The sequence below is a fragment of the Balaenoptera physalus genome (assembly GCF_965194825.1).
Source record: "Balaenoptera physalus genome assembly, chromosome: 3".
Taxonomy (NCBI): Eukaryota; Metazoa; Chordata; class Mammalia; order Artiodactyla; family Balaenopteridae; genus Balaenoptera; species Balaenoptera physalus.
Window position 1 is genome coordinate 886,545 of NC_138890.1, and position 23,132 is coordinate 909,676.

General features: G+C 60.5%; 1 protein-coding gene across 15 annotated transcripts; it reads left to right on the forward strand.

Moving 5' to 3' along the window:
• The first annotated feature begins 1,781 nt into the window (after positions 1-1,781).
• On the forward strand, positions 1,782-22,444 carry DAZAP1 (DAZ associated protein 1). Of its 15 annotated transcripts, none has more exons than XM_082456176.1 (13): positions 1,782-2,011; positions 8,996-9,036; positions 9,514-9,680; positions 9,961-10,026; positions 11,477-11,587; positions 12,435-12,483; positions 15,473-15,555; positions 17,849-18,002; positions 18,935-18,964; positions 19,064-19,204; positions 20,001-20,177; positions 20,766-20,854; positions 21,554-21,681. In XM_082456176.1, exons 1-12 carry the CDS (start codon positions 1,983-1,985, stop codon positions 20,852-20,854), a joined length of 1,137 nt encoding a protein of 378 aa, XP_082312302.1. In that variant the 5' UTR covers positions 1,782-1,982; the 3' UTR covers positions 21,554-21,681. The 15 variants fall into 15 exon arrangements, with proteins under 15 accessions (XP_082312302.1, XP_082312301.1, XP_082312292.1 ...); XM_082456179.1 differs by lacking the exon at positions 20,766-20,854 and adding an exon at positions 8,384-8,624 and having other exon boundaries at positions 1,787-2,011; positions 21,554-22,444; XM_082456172.1 differs by lacking the exon at positions 1,782-2,011 and adding an exon at positions 5,066-5,493.
• Positions 22,445-23,132: the final 688 nt, after the last annotated feature.

Sequence of the window (23,132 nt, forward strand, 5' to 3'; positions counted from 1 at the left end):
AAAAAGAACCAAAACTATATTCTGTGTATTGGGTATGCCTGAACCCACGTTAGGAGTAAATTCAGGAAAGTGTGCACATACCCGTTTTTGTCCCACCGTTTGCCCTGGGGTGGGAGGAAGGAAGTGAACGGGGAGGAGGGAAAAGCAAACCGTCAAGTTCATTTTTTTAAAAAGATCTGAAGCAAACGTGACAAAAACGCTAACGTGTTCGTTTCAGTGGCAGGTACATAGCTGCTTGTTGTTTTATCCCTGGTAGGTGTCTGTATTTTTAAAAGTATTTTCTTTTTAACAGTTTGTGTCTGCCTTCCTTCATTTGACCACATCCTGTGCATGTCATTCACGCCCTTCGTGGTTTATTTATCCTGTCACCAATGGATGGACATGGGGGTTGCTTCCAATTTTCTGCTCTTCTAATAGTGCACTGTGAGTAACCTAGGGCGTGTCTGTTTGACTGAGCACTTGGGTCGTGCTCCCCCCACACCCCTCCCAGGGGGGAGCCCGCCCCCCTCCCCCCCCACAAGTGTTACTGGTTTCTTCTGACCAGAAAAACTTCACAGAGCCCCCAGGGCGAAGACAGAACACCTGCCCAATGCCACCTGAGGCCACTCCTTTCCCCTCTGCTGAGCCTCTGCTTCTCACCTGCGAAGGGGGACTAATGAGTTGTTCTCCTCTGGTGGAACTGATGATGCCAATGTGCTTTGCAAACTGTAAAGTGGCCAAAGTGAGGTGTATTTTAAATGTTTTATGTTGTACTGTTTGCCTGTGACCTGGTTCCTTGATTCCTCACATTTGTTTCATTTTATGGTGAATCAGTTATATTGTCAGGCTACCAAGAGGCTGAGAAAGTGAGTGGAAAGTCACCACGCAGCACAAACCGCCATCTAACAACACCATTCAGGTCAGCTTTTATTATGGTCCGTGTAGACCTGGGTTTCTCCACCTTCCGTGTTGACGTGTTGGGCAGATTATTCTTTGCTGGAGGGACTGTCCTGCCCATTGTAGGATATTTAGCAGCATCCCCAGCCTCCACCCACTAGATGCCAGTAGCACCCACCTCCAGTGGTGACAACCAAAACCGTATCTCCAGACATGGCTCATTGTTCCCCGGGGGGAGAAGGAGGCTGAATCACCCTGGGTGAAAACCACCGGTGTGGACAAATGAGGACAGGACAATCCTTGGCACATGGCAGGGACTCGATGTGTTTTCATAATCATTGGATCTACAGCCAACTGTTGGATTTGATTCCAGTTCTTTCCCTGAGTAAGTGACCTTGGGCAGGTGAATGAGCCTCTCTGACCGTCGGTATCGTCTTCTGGGGGCAGCGGGAGCACTCGACGCGCAGGAGCGGAACGTGGCGCCGAAGCCTCCCGCAGCCTGGCGGGGTGCGGGCGTGGCCTCCTCCCACTGCAGACCCCACTCGCGCCCCCGCCCCGCACTCAAGACCGAACAAGGAAGCCACAGCCGCGCCTGCGCCCCGCGGTGCCTAGCCCCGAGCGCCCGGCCGCGCACGCGCCCCGCGCCGCCGCGCACGCACGTACGCTCTCAGCACGCGCACGCGCACGCACGCGGCTCGATCCGCGCGCTCCCCTCCTCAGGGCGGGGCCGGCGCCGGCGCGCGGGACTCCACTTCCCAACGTGCCCCGCGGCGACGCTTGCCGTCGCCGAGGAGGAAGGCCGACGCGCAGCGGCCAAGTGGCGGCGGCGCGGGCCCGCCGCACGCACGCACGCACGCACATGGGCGCACCCCTGGCTCCGCCCCCGGAGGCCCCGTGCGGGAGCGCGCCCGGGCGTGCGCAGGGCGGCGGCGCGGGCGCGAGGGCGCGCGGTGACCGTTGGCGCTGAGGGGAGGAGGCAGCGCGGCAGCCGCCGTTGCGCAGATCCGGGCCGCGGCTGTGGGGAGGGTGCCGGGGCCAGTGACCTTCCGGAGGCGGGAGCGAGCCAGGGGGCCCGGACGTCGAGCGCCTTCGCCGCCGCCGCCGCCATGAACAACTCGGGCGCCGACGAGATCGGGTGAGGACGCGCCGGCCCGCGCCGCCGCCTCGGCCGGCCCCCGCCCAGACCCGCCCGGCCCGTCAAGGTCACGCCGCGGGGCTGTGCCGAGCCGGCGGCCGGGAACCCGGGGGCGCGACGGGCCGGGGGCCCCTGGCGGGACCTGGGGATCCGGACGCCCCGCCGCCTCGTGGCCGCGGACCCCGAGCGGGAACCGGGGGTCTGGGGAGTTCTGTGGGTCCGGGCGCCCCGCCGCCTCGTGGCCGGGGACCCCGAGCCTCAACCGGGGGATCCGGGGAGTCCTGGGGGTCCGGGTGTCCCGCCGCCTCGTGGTCGGCGACCCCGAACCTCCACCGGGGGATCCGGGGAGTGTTGGGGGTTCCTGGGGGTCCCTGCTGTTTCCTGCCGGGGGGAGACCCCGCCGCCGAGCCGGAGTTTACCGCAGGGAGACTCTCGATCGGGAACCCGGGGTGGGGGGTGGGTTCGGGGCACCCTGTCTGCCCCCGCGCCTGGATTTCTCGCTGGCCGGGCGGGGGGGGGGGCGGAACCGTCTCCGTGCTCGTGCTTTTCCTCGGGGACCTCGAACAGGAACCTGTGGGGTCCAGGGAGCCCCTAGCCCGTGCACGAACTTGGCGGGTCAGCGCACGTGGCGGCCCGGTCGGGGCGGGGGGGGTTCCAGTTCTGCCACCGCCCAGCTTCTCCCACCCGGGGCTCAGCGAGTGCCCACTCCACCATCTACTCTCCTCCCAAGTGTAGTTTCGCAAACCGAAGGCCCGAGGGCCAAGGTCATGGGGGGCCGTCCCCGGTCTGCAAGCAGCGCACCCCGCAGTGTCCACCATCTCAGCGCCTCCGCGCCACCTGATGGGGTGTCTGCAACTGTTGTTTTTATGTTGCTGGAGCCCCTTCCTGCTCAGCCCCCACCTAACCCCCATGGGCGGGTTTAAGATAAAGAGAAAGAGAAACTTGGGCGGTGGACAGACAGGCGTGCTCCTGAGGTCTTTCTCCTTGGTGCAACTATTAGTAAGAAAAGGTTTGTTATAGCTAAGTTTCCCTTTTAATTATATCCTTGCCTAATGTTAAACGAGCTGGAGAGGAGAGTGATCCCAGAGGAGCTAGGAAATCCCATTCTGCCCTAGTCTAGGGGTTTGGTCTAGTTTTCTTTGCAGAGACTGGTTTCTACAGCATCAGCGTAATTTTACAGTTAAATTCTTTTTGCGGAGATGGCAGAACAGCCTGGGCTGGGTTTCCGTGGCCTTGTGTACATTTCTCCGTGCACTTAGCTTTGAACAGATGTGGTGTTTACAAAACGCTTGATTTGGTGAGTAAGTCATTGTTGGCTGGTGGGTGGCTGGCCTCACTGAGCCTCCGCCAGGTTCCAGCAGCACGTTACACCATAGGACATAAAGTGTGTTTTGTGGGCTCCCCCCTCCAGAACCCCACAGCGTTTAGAGGACCAGAAAGAAGGCGTGTAGCTCCTAGCCTGCTTTGTTTAGGAAAGACGTACAGGCATTGGAAGTCTGAGCTGTGTGTCGGGTAAGTGAAAAGTTGCAGCGCTTCCGCTGGGAAACTAGGATGTGGGCATAAAGAAAGTTGCTGCCGAAAGGGGCAGGACCTGAGGGAGCGGCAGCAGGTCTTCCACAGCCACATGGGCCTCTTTTCCTGACAGCCAAGCCTTCTGCGGCCAAGAGGCTGACTTCTTTAGGCCTGAGCTGCCTTTCCTCTCGCCTGGGAAGGCAGGGAGCCTCCAGATCCAAGAGGCCTGCCCCTTGGTGTGCCCTCGAAGAGACGGTCAGACAGGGGTCCCTGGTGGTTCACCCCGACAGCTTGTACCAACCCCTGGGAGAGGGTGGAGCCAGGATCCAAGGCTGGGTCTGGAGGGTCCCACCCTCGGCACCGCAGACCTACCCCAGACCCATAGGCAGCTTGGGGAGGCCGCAGAGCAAGTAGCAGAACCAGGATCGGGATGAGGGACCTGCCTCGCCGCGCTCCCCTCGCCACCCTGCTGAATGCGCCCAGGTTACCTGAGTTCTAAAGTCGTAGATGTCAGGTGTCCCCGAAACTTTATTGCTTTGCCCCAAAACATTGGTCAGTTTCTGTTTTATGTGGGTGGGAGCCTTGTTTCCGTTTGCTGTGGGAAGTCTGGGTCCACCTTGACTTCCTTGCTCTGTGTGGCTGTTCTAGTTCAGTGCTCGTGACCCCATCCGGCTCCCTGGTGATGGGCCCTCTTGGAGTTTCCCGTGGGGGGACCACCGTTGCCCACTTTGGGTGGTCACCGTGTGGGAACGCGCATCATGCTCAGACGAAGTGGTAGCCATGTTACGGGGATGTGACAGTCTCACTGATCGCTGACGACACCCACCCTCCCCTCAGACCTCCTTCGCTTTGGTGTCTGGTCAGCCCCTCCCGAGCAGCTCCCAGGCCAGAGGGGCGGCTCCACTGTCGGGACGCTACCTGCGTCCTCAGGAAGTGGGTGGATGCCTGGGGTGCCGCCCCATCGGGGATCTGCACTTTTGAGTTTGAGCCTTTGAAGGCGAAGCTTCCCCGCGTCTGGACTGTACAGGGGCTGGTGAGGCCACTGCTTTTAGTTCATGTTTTCGTCATCTTGGTTGTCACAGTGGCCCGAGCAGAGCCGGGGCGGGTCTTGAGGGCAGAGGCCCAATAGGAGCAGCAGGTGTCACGTGTGGCCTCGTGGAGCCCGGGTGCCAGGGGCGGATGTCCTCCCTCCTGAGCCGCCCGGCGGGACAGGCGCTCACCTTGCTGAGGGCCGGGGAGCGGTCAGGGTTGTGTCCCGGTCTCCTCCGTGGCCTTGGAGAGTCAGCTTAAAGAGGGGTCCCCGGACTGATGTTCTGGGGACTGACGTGTCATGGAGCCGGAGAGGAGTTTGAGGGGGGTTTTATCTGGCAGATGTGGTTCTGCTGGCGTTCCCCGTTCCCCGGGGCTGGTGAGACAGGGACCCTTGGATGTGACTGAGGGGAGGGGAGGGTCCCAGGGTGAGGAGGGACCTGGGGGAGGGGAGGGAAAGCGGCACTGGGTCTCTGGAGAGAGCGTGGGCACGCGGCTGCTCACGGCGGAAACGCGGGAGGTGGGTGATGGGGGGGCACATGAGGGCTCAGGTGACTTAGCACCGGAGGGGTCCTGGGGCGGAGCCTGTGGGTTCCTCATGGGCGTGGCTCTTTCTGGAATGGTTACTTGCGGAGGCTTTGGACGCAGAGAGCCTTCCGTTGAGCTCTGGCTGGCCCCGTGGGTGTAGACCGGGAGCTTCCTGAGGCCTGTGGGCGTGAGCGCCCTATGGGGGGTCCGCTGTGTGGTGGGGGAAGAGGTGTTTCCTGCCCTGTAGGAGTGGGAGTGGAGGGCCTTTTCTCTGGGGCTTCTCTCTTGCATTTTGGAGCTGTCTTGGGCTCTGCAGGGTGTGGAACAGCATCCCTGGCCCCCACCCCCTCGATGCCAGAAGCCACAGATGTCCCAGACGTGGTCCAGTGTCCCCTGGGGGCAGGATTGTCCAGGTGAGACCCCTGTTTGGGAGCATTTGCTCTTTGAGGCCTGGTTCCCAGTATGTCCATGCCGCTCGCTCCCGTGGGTTGGGACATGTGTCCCAGGGCTGGTTGGACGCCTGTACAGTTGGCTGTGATGCTGGGGGCTGCTCCGCTTGACTCACTTCTGGTTCCGGCCGTTGCAGTGGGCCCCAGCACCTGGACCTGGTGGCGTGCTGCCCTCTGTGCGGGGCCCCTCCTCAGAGCCCCTGCCCTGGGCTGCGCTGGACCTCCGTAGCTTCAGCTCTGACCCCTTCCTCGGCGGGGCACACCGAGGCTTAGAAGGGTCAGGGGACTCGGCCAAGGTCACTCCCAGGGTGGCCAGGCTAGAATTGGGGGCACCCCTGCAGGCGAGCGGGGCTGTGTTTCAGCGGAGGTCGTTGTCTGGGGGGCTCCAGGCCGGCGGGGGTCGGTGGGCTGTGGTGTCTGTCGGGAGCTGGTGCGCCTCCCACGTGCTCAGCGAAGGTCGGCCCAGGCTTTCCATGTGTTGTGCAGCCCCATAGTTTGTGAGAGGTGATCTCACCGGCCAGCGGAGGGAAGCCCGGTCTGTGGGGTGAGACCCCTGCCCCGACCACTGTCTTTGGGGTGTCCAGTCTGTCGCAGCAGAAGGGCTGAAAGTGGGGTGGCTCCTTGGCTGCAGAAAGGCGTGAACACAGGCTGTCGAGGAGAGGGCCGCCTGTCGGATGGTGTGAGGGGTCCTGGCCTCGGCCCCCTGCCCTCCTGGGCGCGGCCTGTGGTGCCTGCCGTGGGCAGCCTGGGCCGGGGAAGCCACCGGAGCCTGACTTTCTGGCGTACGTACCACACAGTTGCCCTAAAGTACCCAGAGCAAGAACAGGGGCGTCATCCAGAGCAGGGGAGTCATCCAGAGCAGTTTTCCATTCAGCAGCCAGAAGAGGGTGAGTGTTTCCCGGATCCCAGCACCCGGTCACTTGTGCCGAACCCCTTCCTGGAGGAAGGCAGTGACCACACCCCGGCAGTCAGGGTGCAGACCCCGGGAGCCAATGCTGACTGCAGACCTCCTCTCGGGTCTCCAGGGATGGAGGGGTGTGACAGAGCCAGGAGGTCCCCTGGGGGCGGGGCGGGGTCTGTGGGAGGGCCCCCCAGTTTCCATCTTCAGCTGAGTGATGACTCTGGCACCCTTCAGAGCAGGGAAGGGCTGGAGAGAGGCTGCCACGCGGGGTCAGCTGATCCTTCATCTGCTGAGTCGTGTGTAAGCGCCCAGAAAGGCCTGAGGTCATCTGGTGCCAGCAAGTCTGTCTGGGCCACCCCCCGACGGCGGCAGGGTGGGCAGAGCCCGGCGCCCTGTGCAGGTGTGTTGGCTGCGATACCGGCGATGGCGCCAAGTCTGCCTAGAGCCCCTGAGTCCCTGCCACCGCGGGTCAGTGAGGTCTCCCTGGGCCTTCCGGAACCTTCTATCTGCAGACAGGGAGCAGGAGGAAAGGAAACATATAAAGCACCCAGCACAGCGCTGGCATGGGATCTCCGGTCACATAGAGCTCTCTCCTGTGCCAGCTGTGCTCCTGGCATCTTCTCAGGGGTGAGCAGCTTTCGCCTCCTAGTTTATATAACTTGGGACTCGCAGAGCAGTGACAGGAACAGGGGCACAGTCGCCACGACCTCCTCACGCCGGCCCTGCTGCGTGCTTTCCGTGCTGCGTTCCAGCCCTGTGCGCCTCTGGACGCTCCTGTGTGTCCTGTTTTCCAAGAACAGAAACATTTTCTAAATACAGCACAGTGATAAAATCAGGAAGCACATATCAACACCATGTCATCGTCTAATCCACGGGGCAGATTCCGGTTTTGTCAATTTGCACAGGTGATGGCCTTTCTCTCTCTTTTTCTCTTAACGTCTGATTTTGAAATTTAAACGAGGGCTGGAACCTGGACTGGTCAGACCAGTTCCTTCCTCCTCAGCGCATGGGGGTTGGGTTGCTTGGAGGGGCTGGCTGACAACCTTCCTGTCCTGGCCACGTGCAGGCTGAACAGAGGTGGGTATTCCTCTAAGTGAGTTGGCGTTTGTCTCAGGTTTTTTGAGACTGCTCCAGGTCCTTTGTTTCTTCAAGCTGCTTTTCCACAGCCAACCCATTTGTGCTTGTGCCCAAGGCCTGGGCACAGAGGCGGTCCATGCCGGCCTCAGGGCCCTTCGGTCATCGCCCGCCTGGGTGCCAGGCCCTGGGGCAGTGGGGCACAGCTGTGGGCTGTACTCTCCAGGGTCTCTGGGAGGCAGGAGGAGCCTGGCCTGACCTCGCAGGGGTGCGTAGGGGACAGGACAGGAAGGTCATGAGGCCCGGGTGAGAGCTCCTGGCCTCCCCATCCAGGAACGCGCTCTGTGTGGGGGGACGGGGACATGTTGAGGATGGCAGGGGCCACCTGTCTGGGGCGGGGAAATTGTTTCTTCCACACTGAGTTTCTCTCCCCCAGGCAGAAAACCGCAGTGGGAGGGACCCCTGAGTGCGGCTAGGGCCACTGCCCTGCAAGGGTCTGTCCTTCCATCCCGGCTGCCGGTTCTTGGGCGCTCGGGGGCTCAGCGCGCTCAGCCTCAGGGGGCCGTTTTGTCTTCAAGCCAAGCAAGGTGGGGTTGGCTGTGGACGGGGACAGTGCCTGGGTGCCGTTCCGAGGGTGCCGGTGTCAGTCCTTTCCCCGGGGCAGCAGGCGGGATGGAGAGCCCCGTCCCCTGCCTGCCCTATCACACCTCCCCAGGATCGGGTTGGGAGCCCGCAGCACAGGGCACCTCTCCGTTCACTTAGGCCCAGCCAGCCTGAGAGTGGTGGGCAGTGGAAGGCTCCTGGGTTCTGGACCCGCCCCGGGACCACGTGGACACTAGGCAGGGAGGCCACCGGAAGTTTTCCTCTCAAACATTCTAGGGCACCTGTCCGAAAGGACAGCCCGGGCCACCCTGCCACGTCTGAGCTCCAGGGACCTCCCCAGTGATTTGTGGGTCCTTACTTGTGACCACGTGCTGCATATCCCAGCTTTGTCCTAAAGCCCTCACCCCCGCTGTCGTCCGAGTTTGTTGCGTGGGATCTCAGCTCTGGACTTGGAAACCTTTGGTGTTTGCTGAGCAGTTGGGAAGCTGCCCCGTGATCCTGCTCCCAAACTGGCACGGTAGGGGGTGCCGTCGGTCTCTCTTTTCTTACTGTGGTTGAGGTTAGCGTGTACATGCGACTTGGGATGTTCTAACTCTCACGCCCGCCCTGTGGGCAGATCTTGGAGGCCTCTTTCATGCCTTTGATGAGGCTGGGCCATGGCCATGCCCCGGGTTACCACCTTAGGGTAGGCCAGATGGTCGGCACTTTGGGCAGAACCCTCTTTTTTTGTGGGGGGCACTGTGCCATGCAGCCTGCGGGATCTTAGTTCCCCGACCAGGGCTTGAACCCAGGCCACGGCAGTGAGCACCGAGTCCTAACCGCTGGATCACTAGGGAGTTCCCAGGGCAGAACCCTCTTGACCCTGAATATTTTCTCGTTGCATTGCAGGAAGCTCTTTGTGGGCGGTCTTGACTGGAGCACCACCCAAGGTAGGTGCGAGTGGACCTCGGTCTTCGGATTGTGTGAATTGTCTTTAATTCCTGACTTATTTATTGTCTTGGTTTCTGGGAAGGGGCACTTGATCAGGAGTTGATGGGGGCAGAGATGAGTGATCGTGGGCTTTGGAACTTGATCTCGTCCTGATGCTTCATGGTCATGGTCACGGTCCGGGAGGGTGGCCGGCTCTGAAGGCAGAGGCTGTTGGCGTGTGGAGGTGGAGCCAGGAGGGCTAGGGATCCACTGGCTCTGCCTACTCAGCTGTGGCCTTTCTCCTTCCCGCAGAGATGGGGTGCACCTTCCCTTCCCTGGCGCCCCGTCCTTCACCCTCTCCGCTGCCCCCACGTCAGTGGATCAGCCAGTTTAAAGGTTCCTAGTTGCACACTTTCCAGGTCAGGCTGACGGGCTGGGAGCGTGTGACCTGCCTAACGCCCTGCTGTGCATGTACGTGTGTCCCGATCTCTGAGCAGAGACGCTGCGCAGCTACTTTTCCCAGTATGGAGAGGTTGTGGACTGCGTGATCATGAAAGACAAGACAACCAACCAGTCTCGAGGGTTTGGGTTCGTCAAATTCAAAGACCCAAACTGCGTGGGCACAGTACTGGCCAGCAGACCACACACCCTCGATGGCCGAAACGTGAGTGCCGGTCCCCGAAGAAAGCTCTCCGTCTTGTTGTGTGTGGCTCCTGGGCGTGCCTCTGTGCCCGAGCTGTGGTGTGTGTGTGTGTGTCGAGGACTGCTTTCCCGTGGGATTGGTTTGAAGGGGTTAAGGCTCCGAGCTTAGACCGGGCGCTGGGCCAGGATGCGGCCCGGGCCACCTGATGGGCCCTGTGCCCCTGACCCTGCTGCTCACACACCTTCTCTTCTGGGGGAAACAAGCCTCCTGTTCACCACTGCTCCTTTGAAACTTCCAACAGATCGACCCAAAGCCATGTACGCCTCGGGGGATGCAGCCGGAGAGGACGCGGCCGAAGGAAGGCTGGGTAAGGGGCTGGGGGCTCCTCCTGGGTGTCCCGCAGCCGCTGATGCGAGGGGAGCCGTGTCTCTGACCTGGGTCCTTGCTCACTCCGACTGAGCAACAGGAGGGCTTCCGGCATGAGGTTGAGCAGCTGAGAACTGCTCGGGTCGATTCAGTATTGGAAGTTTTTTATCTCGTAGCTGAGAAGTTTCTTATTAGTCTACCTTGCAAACGACGGCTCACAGCCATCTGTCATTAGGAACCTTCCGTTGTATCCACGCCGACTGCTCCCGGCCACCCCCCGCCCCCCGCTCAGCGCTCCGCTGACTGCTCCCCTCCAGGGAGGAGGCCTGCTGAGTTCAGAACCCACCTTGGGGCTCTTGTGAGCCGCGTGTGGCCCCCGGCGCCAGGCCAGCTGTCACCCAGAGTGCCCTGTCCTCGAGGAAAGCCCTGCTGGACGGGCTGGCCTGGGGGCTGTGCGGGGCTAGGGCCCGGGCACCTGCATTTCCATCAGGGGCCTCAGACCAAGGGCGTATTTTTCCCGCTTTCTGTTAGGAAATATCAAATACAGAAAAAGAGTGGTACAGTGAACACCTAAATAAAACACTGCCCAGATTCATCAGTGGTCAGCATCAGTGATCTACACAGCCGTCCCTTGGTGGGATCTGCGGGGACTGCTTCCAGGACCCCCGAGGTGACCAGAATCCACAGACGCTCAAGTCCCTTACGTAAAATGGCCTGTAACGTACGCACGTCCTCCTGTGCACTTTAAACCATCTCTGGATGACTCATGATACCTGATACAGTGTAAATAGTTGGCTGGCGTGCGGCAAATTCAAGTTTTGCTTTGTGGAAGTTTGTGGAATTTTTTTTTCCGAATATTTTTGATCCATGGTTGGTCGAATCGAAGGACGCGGAACCTGTGGCTGCGGAGGCCGGCCGTGTGTGTACCCACCTCCGCGCCTGCCCCTGCTGCTGGCACCCTGCCCCCACGCCCAAAAGTGCAGCCTTTGCGTCCCCAGCTGCTGGTGTCTGGGGGGGTGGGAGGAGGTGGCAGCGCGGGGTGTCCACAGAGAGCGGGGTCCGGGCCAGAAGGCGGAAGAGGTGGCAACTGAGCCTCAGTTACCAGAACTTTCCACTGTCCTTGCATCACCAGCTTACACACTGCCCCTGGAAGCGAGGCTGGTCTGCCAGTTTGGTTTGTGCGGGCCACCCTGGTACTCGTTCTCCTTCCCTAAAGCCCTGGGTTCCACACCGCAGAGCTGGCAGGCGCCGTCGGTGGGCGCACTTGGGGTGCCCCGGCCTCTGTCGGCGGGTGGACGCGTTTGTTCGTACAGCGGCCGTTGGCGGTTTTCTGGACTCACTGGGCTCCTGGGGTGTCTGGTCTGACCTTCAGAGGCCACGCCGTGCACAACAGCGGGGAGTGTTAGGAAGTTTCCCCACGTGAACTAACGATCTTCTCTTCCTTGAAACAGCAGAAAGGACCCAGGAGTGATAACAGTAAATCAAATAAGATATTTGTCGGTGGAATTCCTCACAATTGTGGTGAGACAGAGCTCAGGGAATACTTCAAGAAATTCGGAGTGGTGAGTTCTCCCCGCGCCAGCAGCAGGTCGGTCAGGGCGGGAGTGGCGGAGCCCTGTGTCCTGGGGAGGCTGAGACTGGCACAAAGCAGACCAAAGGCCCATCCGTTCCCTGTGTGGCCAGTTACCATCCCAGGAGAGGACTTACTGTAAATGGGACAGACTGACCTCCTGGAAGGCCCTCGGGTCGGTTGTAGCCACCGCAGTGGAAAGCGCTAGATGGTGTCAGGGAGAAGGGGCTGGGCTTGGGTGAGGCTTCCGCCCCCTCCCATAGGATGGGGGGCGGGTGGGTTTGTTTTCTGGAAGAGGCTAAAAAACGTCAGAATCTTACGGGGGCTCCTATGGGGAGCTGAGTTCTAGCAGGGCAGACAGGACACAGGCAGGGCTTAGGGGGCCAGTGGGCGGGGAGGCTGTCTCCTCATCCGAAGCAGAGACACGAAGTCCCCCGAGGCTTCCACCGGCCACGCATGCCCCGGCTGCAGCATGCTTGCCTGGTGGTGCCTGTGTGTGCCCAGGGCCTGGCAGGAACTTGCGCGGAGTGGACGAGGAGGGGAGTGTGGTGGCCCAGCCAGGCCGGGGACTCTGATCCCGGGTGGGAGGTCCTGGCTCTCGTCTCCCCACTGGAGCGTGGGGCCTGGGCCCCTGGTGATCCGCCGCCCACCCTGCCCCGTGAGCACCCCTCGGCCTGCTCTCGGCCCCGTGGGCCTCAGAGCCCAGGAAGCTGGCCTTTTGCCTCGGGACTTCCTGCACTCGGCAGCCAGTCCCAGGCAGCGGGGGCCGGGAGTGTTGTAGGCAGATGTGCCCATGCCGCCTGCAGACCTGGGCCCTCAGACGCCCATCTCCCTTCCAGGTCACGGAAGTGGTCATGATCTACGATGCGGAAAAGCAGAGGCCTCGAGGTAAAAGAGATGGAGTTTGTCCCTGGCCTTCCCCTCAGATGGCAAACTATCTCACAATTAGGTGGTGGTTGTAGCGAGCCTTGCCTCAGGAGAGGGTGGTTTGGAGACTGAAGTCCCTTCCCACGCAGCCCCAGCCTGTCTGCTTCCTAAGGGAAGGCGGTACAACCTTTTTTTTTTTTTTTTTTTTTTTAGCTTGTTCTTTTGAAGTTTTTACAACTTGGAATGAATTTCAACATGGTTTCTGTTTTTAAGGGTGTCCTGAAAGATTAGTCTTTCTTTTAAATTGTGAACTTCCTCAATTACGACCGTCTCCTGTTTTAAGTTCACTCCAGCGAAGTCAGGAGTCTCATTTCATGTCGTCAGGCTAGGTCTGCCCCAGCTCGGCTTGAACGTGGAGTTCCCTTGATCCATCCCATGCTTTTTTCTTCTTTTCTTATTCTTTTTCCCCTAAGTCGGCGGGGCAGGTGGGAGGAGGGCAAAGAGCCGCCCCAGCGTGTCCCCACCAGGCTCCCCCAGCCGCCCACCTGCACGTCCACTTTGGTTTGCGGGGCTGGGACACTGGGCGCCCAATTTCCGTGCCCTTTGTTTTTCTTTCTTTCCTTTTTTTTTTTTTCACCCCCTGGCTGCTGCTATTTGTCCCTGCCTCTGTGTTTTGGTTCCTGAACCGCTTTTGGACTGGCCTTGTGAGCTAGGTGCGCCAGGCCCTACGGCCCCTGCCTAGCCCCTCGAGGCATCCAAGCGTGGCCGGCGCCGCCCGCAGCATGCGCCCGCCATGCTGGAGAATAGTTTGCCATTTGAACCTCATCCTCCTCTTCCTCCATGATTAAGTAACGTATCCTCACTTCATGTCGATTAAGCTGTTAAGTCTTAGTCTTAATTTTAATGTAGACGTACATGCTTAGTGACATACTTAAGTGTTTCATAGTAAAGTACAGTAATGTTAAGTAAGTTGTTTTTCCTTTTCTCTCTGTGAATTGTTTGTGATTAACGATATCTTTTTAGATTTCTCTTCTCCAGGTGCTAAATTATATCACACAGGTACAGGCCAGTCCCGCAGTCAGAGGAGGGAGCGGGCTTTGCTCCAGTGGGGTGTAAACGAAGTTTCAGTGTGTTTCTGTTCCGCTTCCTCAGCGGTGATGTCGCCTCTTGACAGACAGACGCGTCCCTAGAAGCCCCGCCCCGGGGCTCCTTCCCCACGACTCACCGCCTCTTGCACTCTAAGGACCGCGAGCCCTGTGGCTTCAGACACTCCTGCACTTGGAGAAAATGTTCACTTTTTCACATGCCGTTCATCACCCATGTTGTGTTACACCATTTGCCTCCGATCTTGGGACGCCTCAGGACGCGGGGGTCCCGAGGCTGCTCTTAGACACCCTGTGGGCCGCCTGTGGTCCTCAGCCCGGGCCCCTGGGGGCGCCAGGCGGCCTGGGCGGGGTCTGGGCAGGAGGGGCTGCGGGAGAGCGCTCGGGGCTCGCCCCTTGGCCCCGTTCCCATGTGGCTCCTGACATCCTCCTCCGCCGTGGGGCTTGGCGAGTCCCCGCGCGGCCCCCAGTGCTAGGCGGGTGGAGGGCGGGAGCTGCGCCAGAGCCAGCAGTTGGTCAGCAGGCGCCCCGAGAGCTCGTCCCTACTTTCTCTCCTTCCTGAGCTTTCTCCGAAGCCTCCCTCCCTCCCTCCCTGTCCCTCGGTCCATCTGAGGTCCATCTGAGCCTCCCCGTCCCCGCCCGGTGCTCAGTCCCCACACACCCCCGCCGGCCACTGCCTTTGCTCCCTCACGCCCTCCTGCGTGCCCGCGCCCGCCACTGCGGCCCGTCTCCTCCAGTCTGTTCATGGTTCCTCCCCACGCCGTGTGCAGGTTCTGTGTGCGTGTGTGTCACGTTCAGGCACGCGTGTGTGCGGAGAGAACAGGCCTCCCTGCGAGGCTGCCGCCCACCATTCTGAGCTGCCTTCCTTCCTCCATCCTTCTCCCACCACAGTTTTGCCAGGAGTCTTTCCACGTGGTCTGTACGACTGTGCTCCCGCATCCTTCTTTGCTCAGCTTGAGAGGCCTGGAGGCAGCTGCTCTTTCCTGGGCGCTCCCTCCCCTGCTGCCCAGGGCTGCCGCCCCCTGCCCCGTGCGTCCACCTCCCGCGGTGCTCCGTGCCCCTCCCCCCACAACCATCTTCCGCCCCTTCTCGGCCCTGGCCCTTCCCCTGGCCTGTCCTTTGTTGTTCAGGGTCTTCCGGCAGCCAGCTGCCGTGGGGGGCCTGTAGTGCTCAGCGCAGATGGGCCCTGGGGAGCCAGAGCAGCAGCCTGAGGGCTGGACACTCCACGCTAGGCAGGCGGCCGCGCTCACCAGACCAGCAAACTTCGTTTATACTGCACTCTCTTGTGTTTGGGAAACGCTCAATTGTTTTTCCCTTTGAAATTGTCCTTTTGATGACATGGTGCCTCTTGCTCTTGCTGCCGACAGCAGTGTTTGACCTGCTGGAACCCACTGTGGCCTGTATCTCTGTGTATTTATTTATGTAGCTACGTGTAGATAGACACCTGTATACATACGTACGTTACCTTGGCAGGACTCCTCGGGCTTACCCAACAGCGTTGGGCAAGCTTGGCGAGGCTCTAACTGGTAGAGACGTACCTCTGTTAAGGCGCTAGAACAATGTACGGCTGCTGTCAGCACTAGCTGCAAAGCGACTGCCAGCCGAGGGGGAGGACCCTGGGTTTCAGAAAAGCAGAAGCACACCCATGACACACTCGGGGCTGCCCGCCAGCCGGGCCCTCACCGCCCTGCTGTCCGGGCTGCTGCTAAGATGCACCCCGGTGGTTCCAAGGTCATCTCTGTGGCGGAAGCGGCGTCTGGGCTGAGATGTGCTCATGCCCCACAGCCTTGCACACTTGCTTCGCTGAAACCCTTGGTCGATCCCTCGGCCCGTCCCTAATACTGTTCATCATCCTGTTTTGTGTCACAACACCCTGCTACCTTGATTCACTCTTCGTCGTTGGCTAGGTTTTGGATTTATTACTTTCGAGGACGAACAATCAGTGGACCAGGCTGTCAACATGCATTTTCACGACATCATGGGCAAAAAAGTGTGTAGTTGTAGTTTTATTTTACCTTAAGACCAAACTAAGTCTTAGGCAACCTAGGGATTTCACTGGAGAGGAAATCCCTTGACAGGAGGAGGGCCGGGCTAGTCATCCTGGGAGTCCGTGCTGGGGGTCGGACCCAGTTCTGGGAGCCCCTGGCTCTAGAGCCCCTGGGGGGCAGCCGGCGGGGCGGGCAGGCTGGCGTCCAGTGAAGTCACGGGTTGCCTCAGGCTTGGTTTCAGTGACCACTCCTTCAGATGTGTGTCCCCTCCCCTCCCATCCCACGCCGGCCCGTAAAGTGCCGGGCCGTGAACCTTTGAGAACAGGTTCCGTGTAAAACTGAAGGCAACGTAAACATCCTGAAGGATTGGTTTTCAAATTGGGTCACTTACTGTGAACTCGGTACCGACCACATGCTCCTGATAGTTCTTAACTCCATGCAGTCAAGTGACCTCTGGTTGTTTCATCTTCATACTGTGTTGCTGCCACGGAGGGAACCTCTCGGGAGGTGGCCCGACCCCTCATTTTCCGACCCTGAGCTTGCTGAGAACTCAGCTCTCACCTGAGTAGCTGGTGGGGGGCTGTGCAGTCGGCCAGGCTGCCGTCCCTCCCAGGCCCTCGGCTTGTCCTCGTCCCCTCGGCAAGCCCAGCCCTTCTGCCGGAGCCCTGGCCAACTCGTCGGCTGAGATGTGGAGGGACTCTGGCCCCATGGGTACCCCCCCGCCCCCTCACTTTACAGATGGGCGGCTGACTCAGCTCCACCCGAACCTGACTGCAGGAGACACAGTCACGCTCTCAGTTTGAGACGTTCATTGATGCTCCTAGTTTAAGGTTAGCGTGCGGATTCCGAGGGTGTGCGCTGTTATGAACACACGTTCAGAGGAGCCCCGTGTCCCATGTTTTAAGGTCCTGTGGCATTTACAACTGGGGAGAAGTGAGGTCCTCCTTCAGGGACAGAGAGGCCCGCTCAGTGCACGAATCTGCTCCCGGGGCAGAGTCCAGCTCCAGCCCCATGTCGAAGGGCTGGGGCCCACTTGTAATTAAAAGCTAAGGGCAGAATAGGAAGACTAAAAGAATATGTATACTTTTTAAATCACAGGGCTGCTTTGCTTTGTAAGCAGGAACCAAATTCCCTTAAGGAAAGTGTGAAGACTCATTAACTTGAGTTCTTTGAAATGGGTCCTCTGGTCCTGCTTTCACACCGCCCTGAGCTACTGGGGATTTTGTTCCTGTCCAGGGAGCATCCTCGGGGCATCGGAAGGTGGGGTCTTTGTGCCTCTGTCCCCCGCCTGTCTGTCCTCTCTCAGGAACGCCTTTAGGCAGAATTGATGGGATTCTGAATACACGACGCTTGGCGCACCAGGCTGCGAGACCCCAAGGACGACTCCAAGTGAACTCATTGTCTCTTCCTCCTCACTAAAATTTATCCTACAAACAAGGATAACGGGATTCTAGAATGCTAACGCAGCCCTGGAATCGGGGGTCTTTGCTGTCAGGTGGCCCACATTGGAAAGGCTGTGTAGGCGGGGCTAGGCCTGGTGGGATGGGTACCTCGGTCCCCTTGTCCCGCCCTCCACATGCTGTGGCTCCTGGCACGTCCAAAAGCGGAAGGGTCCTGGGCTGCTGACCTAACACAGTATGAAGATTGCTTACTGATTCAAATGTCCATTTTATTGCATGTTTGTTTACTTTTTTTGTTAGATGTAATGTAAGATTCTCTTATCACATCCATTCCCTCTGACATTATTTTGAGTTAATTGAGATTCTTTAAGCGTTAGCCTGGGGAAGGTAAGTCTTTATCTTCCATTAGACATTTTAAATAAAAAACCTAAGTAAACCAACTGTGTTTCTCAGGTATGAGCTGAAGGGCGCAGGCAGGGTGGGGGCTTTGGAGAGGGCCTGCACGGCCGGGGAGGCCAAGAGGAGGGCCGCGATGGTTGGCACAAGTCTGGCCTGCGTGACCCTGGGTTGACACTGCCCCTTAACTTGACTGAAAGCCCCCTGTCACGCACAGAACTCTCTGCAGACTCTTGGCCCTCAGCCCTGCTCTGCAGTGGGTGGGGCTTCATGTGTCTTACAGTTGGATCTGTTGTACCTGAGAAACATTTTTTAGACAAAAGAATTTAAAAACTTTTTTAAGAAAAAAAGTTACTGGCCTAAATAAGGTTTATAGTTAAGTATTTAGTTTTAAGTCATAAGATGCTAAGTGTAGTTGTAAGTTATCTGAGGGTGTGTCTGAAGGGAAGGGGGTCTGAGACCCTCAGCGTCTCCCTAAACCAGAGCTCGATTTGTCTAGGTGGAAGTTAAACGGGCCGAGCCACGGGACAGCAAAAGCCAAGCGCCGGGCCAGCCGGGGGCCAGCCAGTGGGGCAGCCGGGTCGTGCCCAGTGCCGCCAACGGCTGGGCAGGTCAGCCCCCACCCACGTGGCAGCAGGGGTACGGCCCGCAAGGTAAGGCTGGCGCCCCTCCCAACGGGCCCATCCACAGCTGGGACGCGCCCACTGGGACGCGTGTGGGCCGTGGGGTTTGGAACTCACGCCAGGGCCCCTCCCTGTCCAGGGCTGGGTGGGTCTGTCCCCTCTGCCGCCTGCGGGCGCTGGGAGTGCTGGGCTGGTGCCTCTGGTGGAGGTCGGAGGTGTGTCCCCAAGGGCAGGTGCCACGAGGCCAGAGTGGGAGATGGACGTGGCCTGACTGTCTCGCAGGCTCTGGTCGGAGGCTTTGGGGAGAGCGGGGTTTCCACCCAGTGGGGAGGAAGCATGGAGTCCTGCCTCTTGGGCCCTTTGGGTCTATTCCAGCTCCCCGGGCTGCGAGCCCTCCATGTGGGGCTGGCAGAACTTTTACGGACAGCTTGGGGGAGGCTTGGGGTGGCCAGGGGCCCCGAGCCAGGATCCAGGAGCCTCCATTCCCTTTAGAAACCCAGAGAAGGGACACTGTCCAGGGAAGGGCACCGGGCGCCCCCAAGCTCATAGACCTGTTTCTGCATGGCTCCAGGCTTCATTCCTGGTCTCTCCAGGGCTGGCTTTTAGAATGTTTTTTATTGCAAAACAAGCCACGGCTGTAGGGGACCATCTAGTGAGACCAGATGCCCTCACACCCACAAGCAGGGGAAGAACCAGCGCTTGGCCGGAGGCCGCCCTGGCTTCCTGCCTCCCAGCCTGAGTCCCACACATGCGACTGAGTCCCTGCTCTGTGGGCGTCCCCGCCCTCCCGTCTGAGGGGCTGCTTGGAAGAGCTGGGTCCATGTGACCCAAGGAAGGCTCCCCTCTGACGCCTCCCCTGCACCCGTGATGCGTCAGGACACCAGGTCCCGCGGGGGGGCCGGGGTCCCCAGTCCACACCATGGCGCTGACGCGGCACCCACCCCTCTCTGTTTTCCCCACAGGGATGTGGGTGCCAGCAGGACAGGCAATCGGTGAGTCCCTGTTGGGAGGAGATGGAGAGAACAGGGTGTGAAGCTGGCGGGTAGGGCTGGGGGCTTCTGCCCGCCCTCAGCCTGCTTGCTGTGTTCCAGGTGGCTACGGACCGCCCCCCGCGGGAAGAGGAGCCCCGCCGCCGCCCCCGCCCTTCACTTCTTACATCGTGTCCACCCCTCCCGGAGGGTTCCCCCCTCCCCAGGGCTTCCCCCAGGGCTACGGCGCGCCCCCGCAGTTCAGTAAGTGGTCACGGGCCCTGTTGGGGGGGGTGGAGGGGGCTGGGAGTTGTCGGGTACAGAGGACCCCCCCCCCCCCCACTCTTGCTCACCTCAATCCCTCGGGACCTGCTCTCCGTGCTTCACTTGAGGGGGCTTGATTCACTTGCTCTGCCCAGCTGTAATTGAAGAGGCATCAGATGGTCAGCGCCCCTGGAGGGCTGGGGCGGGCCTTCCGTCCCCCAGCACCGTGGGTAGAGGGGGTGTGGCCACACCTGGTGACCGTGTGTCCATCGGGAAAGAGAAGTGCCTCACCTGATCTTGTAGGGCCGACAGGCAGCCACTTGAGTGTGTTGTTCGGCCGGTGGGAAGTGTCTTCTGCCTTCCTTCCCTCGTGGTCCTTGGGGCGGCGTGCTCAGCGGCCCCCTGTGGCCAGTGACCCGGGACCGGGCAGTGCAGCCCTGTAGCCCGGACCAGGGCCTGCGGGCCACCTGATGACCGTGTGCCCTTCCAGGAGGGGCGCCTGCTCCCTGCGCAGCCCCCGGCCAGTTTCATTTCTGATGAGAAAGAGCGGGGCACCCTTCACGGACGGCTCACAACTTCCCGCTTTCCCAAGGCCATCCGGGCTGCGGCCCCGCCCCGCTAGGCATGCGCTGCCAGGCTGGCGGCTGGTCGGGCTCTGCCCGGCGGGGGTCATTTCCTCGGCTATGGGCCCGGCCTGTGGGTGTCCTCGGGGCCTGGCTGCTGGGGTGGAGGTGGTCCGGGCGGCTCCCCGAGGGCGAGCACCGCGTCTGTGTCTGTCTTTACTGTCTGTCTGCAGGTTTTGGTTACGGGCCTCCACCTCCCCCACCGGATCAGTTCGCCCCCCCGGGGGTCCCCCCGCCACCGGCCACTCCGGGGGCTGCGCCTCTGGCCTTCCCGCCACCTCCATCTCAGGCCGCCCCGGACATGAGCAAACCGCCGTCGGCGCAGCCCGACTTCCCGTACAGCCAGTACGGTGAGTGCCTCGCTCTCTGCATCCACGCGCCGCGGGGAGAGCTCGAGAGACCCAGGCTCGAGCAGGTCTGAAGCAGGCGCTTGGTTTCTGGGGTCTCGGCCAGGGCGCTGGCGCGGAGGAGCATCCGCGGCTGGCAGACGTCCGGGGCCTGTGCCTGGGGGCGCCCCGGCGGGCCCTGCCGCCTTGGGTGTCTGGGTTTGTAGGGCGCAAGGCGGGTATGAGGGCCGTGCGACGTCAGCATTGTGCGTCCCCACTGGTGCTCGCCAGGTAGGTGCTGGAGCCCGGGGTCCGCACCCATCAGAGGAGCTCCTGTGGGGACAGGATGGGCCTGGGGCTCTGCTGGCGCTGAACAGACGCCCTCAGCACCCCTACATCGCACACTCTTGTTCCCCTGGGGGCCTTGCCCGGCCGCGGTCCCTGAGCATGTGGGTTCTCGCCTCACCCGGAGCAGGACGCAGTGGCGGTGGCGGGTGTGGGGTCGCCGGCCCCCGGTGGGGGTGTGCGAGCGACAGCGCGTGTGCCCCTCCCCACCCCCGCTCCTCTGCCGAGGCCGCCTGGGGCAGTCAGCCTGGTCTCGTCTCTTGCCAGGCCTGGGTACCTCTTCTCCAGAGCCGCCAGGCTTCGGCCCTCACTTTGTTTACACTCTTATGGTCAGGCTGAGCAGTGATGTGGCCTAGGTAGGTGGCGCCTCCTCCTCCACGGTCCCCACTGCCTGTGCCCGGGCCACGATGTCGCCTCCTCTGCCATCCTGGGCGGGGGTGGACTCGGCGGTGCCCTCGGGGACGGGCCCTTGCCGGGGCAAGGATCTCGGCCGGCCACCGCCCTGCTGACCCCGAGCTCTCCTTCCATGGGGCAGCACGGTGGGCGTCTGAGCCCCCTGGACGGCCCCCTCTGCCGCGCATGGTGCGGGTCTGCTCCTGCTTGGAGGAGGGGCTGCCCGACCTGGACGGGCTGTGCAGGCAGCACCGTCAGGGCCAAGCTCTGTACCTGTACCTCAGGCTGGCCTGTCACATTTCCTCCCGTCCTGAAATCTGTGCTGAGTCCACCCTGTGTTCCGCCCGAGGACAAACTTTCTAGAAGCCTGTGGTCCACCAAGGCAGGCCAGATAATCTGTGTCTCCAGGCTCAAGGGCCTCTCCGGCCGTGAGGGCAGGGCAGTGATCGGGGAAAGGGGCTGAGAACAGATGGGACAGACGAGGGGTCCGAGGGGTCTCGGAGCTGCTTTTCTTTCTGTGCAAGACAGCTGCCCAGGGTCCTGCCGAGGCTCCCAGGTGGGCCCTCCACCCTCCGGGTCCACACCCTGCCCCACACAGGGCCCTGGCCGTGGGTGCCAGTGGGAGCGGAAGCGGTCCCAGCTCACTGGGCTCTTCCCCGCAGGTTACGGACAGGACTTGGCGGGCTTCGGACAGGGCTTCTCAGACCCCAGCCAGCAGCCCCCCTCCTACGGGGGCCCCTCGGTGCCCGGCTCGGGGGGTCCCCCCGCCGGCGGAAGTGGCTTTGGACGCGGTCAGAACCACAACGTACAAGGATTCCACCCCTACCGACGCTAGCCGCAGCACATAGAGGATGTCAGACGGCTGAGGCCAGGATTCAAACTTGTGAACTCGTGACAATCACAAACTTGGGGAAAATACCAACTGGAGCGTGGGGGGCTTCTGGCGGTGGCTGTGGGCATCTGGACCGAAGTTTTTAAACGTATTCTTTCTCTAACCCATCAGCTCAATAAAAAAGTCACTGGTTCAACAACAGGGTTAAAAAAATTCTTCAGCTTTAATTCAAAACTTCAGGTTTCTTTTTCTTCCTTTTTTTTGAAATTATTTTCCTGAGCCTTTATTTTACCGTATATTGTAAACTTTTATGTTAAAGAAAAAAATATACATTTACAAATTGTGAGATTTTTAAGAGAAATTTTCTACAATGTATACTCGCTTATTTTTTAATTTAAAACAGGGTTTCTGTCGGCACTGGTGGAGGTGAGGGGCGTTTTTAGTCCCTCACTCCTGGCTTTGAGGGTTGGGACTCGTTGGTCCAGAAACTCTGGGAGCTTAAAGAAGAAATCTACTGAGTGTGTTTTGTTTTTTGTTTATTCTTTGCTTTTGTCGACTGGCGTGCCTGGCCACGTCTGCAGGTGCGCCGTGGGGCCGTGCTCGCCTGCGTCCGCCCTGGCGTCAAGGACCAGGAGGCCGGGCCAGCCCATCTCCCGCGCTTGGGGCTTCAGGGCATCCCCGCTGACCGGTTTGAATAAAGAAAGTGCGTTTGGATTAGAAACCCACGCTGTGTCCGTTATTCCCTCTGCTGGGAGGAGCCTCTTTCCGTGCGGGGAGCCCGGGCCCTCCTCGGCAGGTCTGGGGCTTTGGGGGATCTGGTCTGGGGGGCTGGCCTGGTCAGAGCTGCAGACCCACTGTGAGGGACCCTGGGTCCCAGGGTTCAGAGGCCACTTGCCGGGCTCCGAGGAAGAGACGTCTGCACACACATGGGTGGGGCTGGCCAGGCCTCCCCCCCCCCCTGCGGGAGTGACACCTGGACTGTGGCCTCGGGCAGGCTGCTCATCTTTCCACGAAGTGGGCCGTGGACATGGGTGGGGGGGCTGTTGGCACCCCCAGTTCAGGGCCGGTGGGGTGCAGCTCAGGGAGCTGAAGGTCGTCATGGTGGGCACTTGGTGGGGCACAGCTGCTGTTCACAGGGCCCGAGAGGCAGGGCCAGGCCTGGGCAGTGGAGCAGCTCGAGTCCCAGCAAAGGGGGATCCCAGAGATGCAGAAGGAACCTGGGGGCCAGGGAGGCGGGGTGGGACAAGTTCCCACCTGCAGAGTGCCCTCTGCCACATGAAGTGACGGGGCCGTTCTGTCGTCGTAAAAACGACAATCGAGATTTCAGAACACAAATCCTGGATGGCTCCAGTGTGCCAGGCTTGAGAATGCGGTGAACTAGACAGCCGGAGAGCCCCAGCCCAGCACAC

Coding starts and splice junctions, on each gene's coding strand:
- DAZAP1 (XM_082456165.1), top strand. CDS start 5,279: ATGGGGGGTCCGCTGTGTGGTGGGGGAAGAGGTGTTTCCTGCCCTGTA. Junction 18,965..19,063: donor GCCAGCAGGACAGGCAATCG/GTGAGTCCCTGT, acceptor GCTGTGTTCCAG/GTGGCTACGGACCGCCCCCC. Junction 20,178..21,553: donor CTTCCCGTACAGCCAGTACG/GTGAGTGCCTCG, acceptor TCTTCCCCGCAG/GTTACGGACAGGACTTGGCG.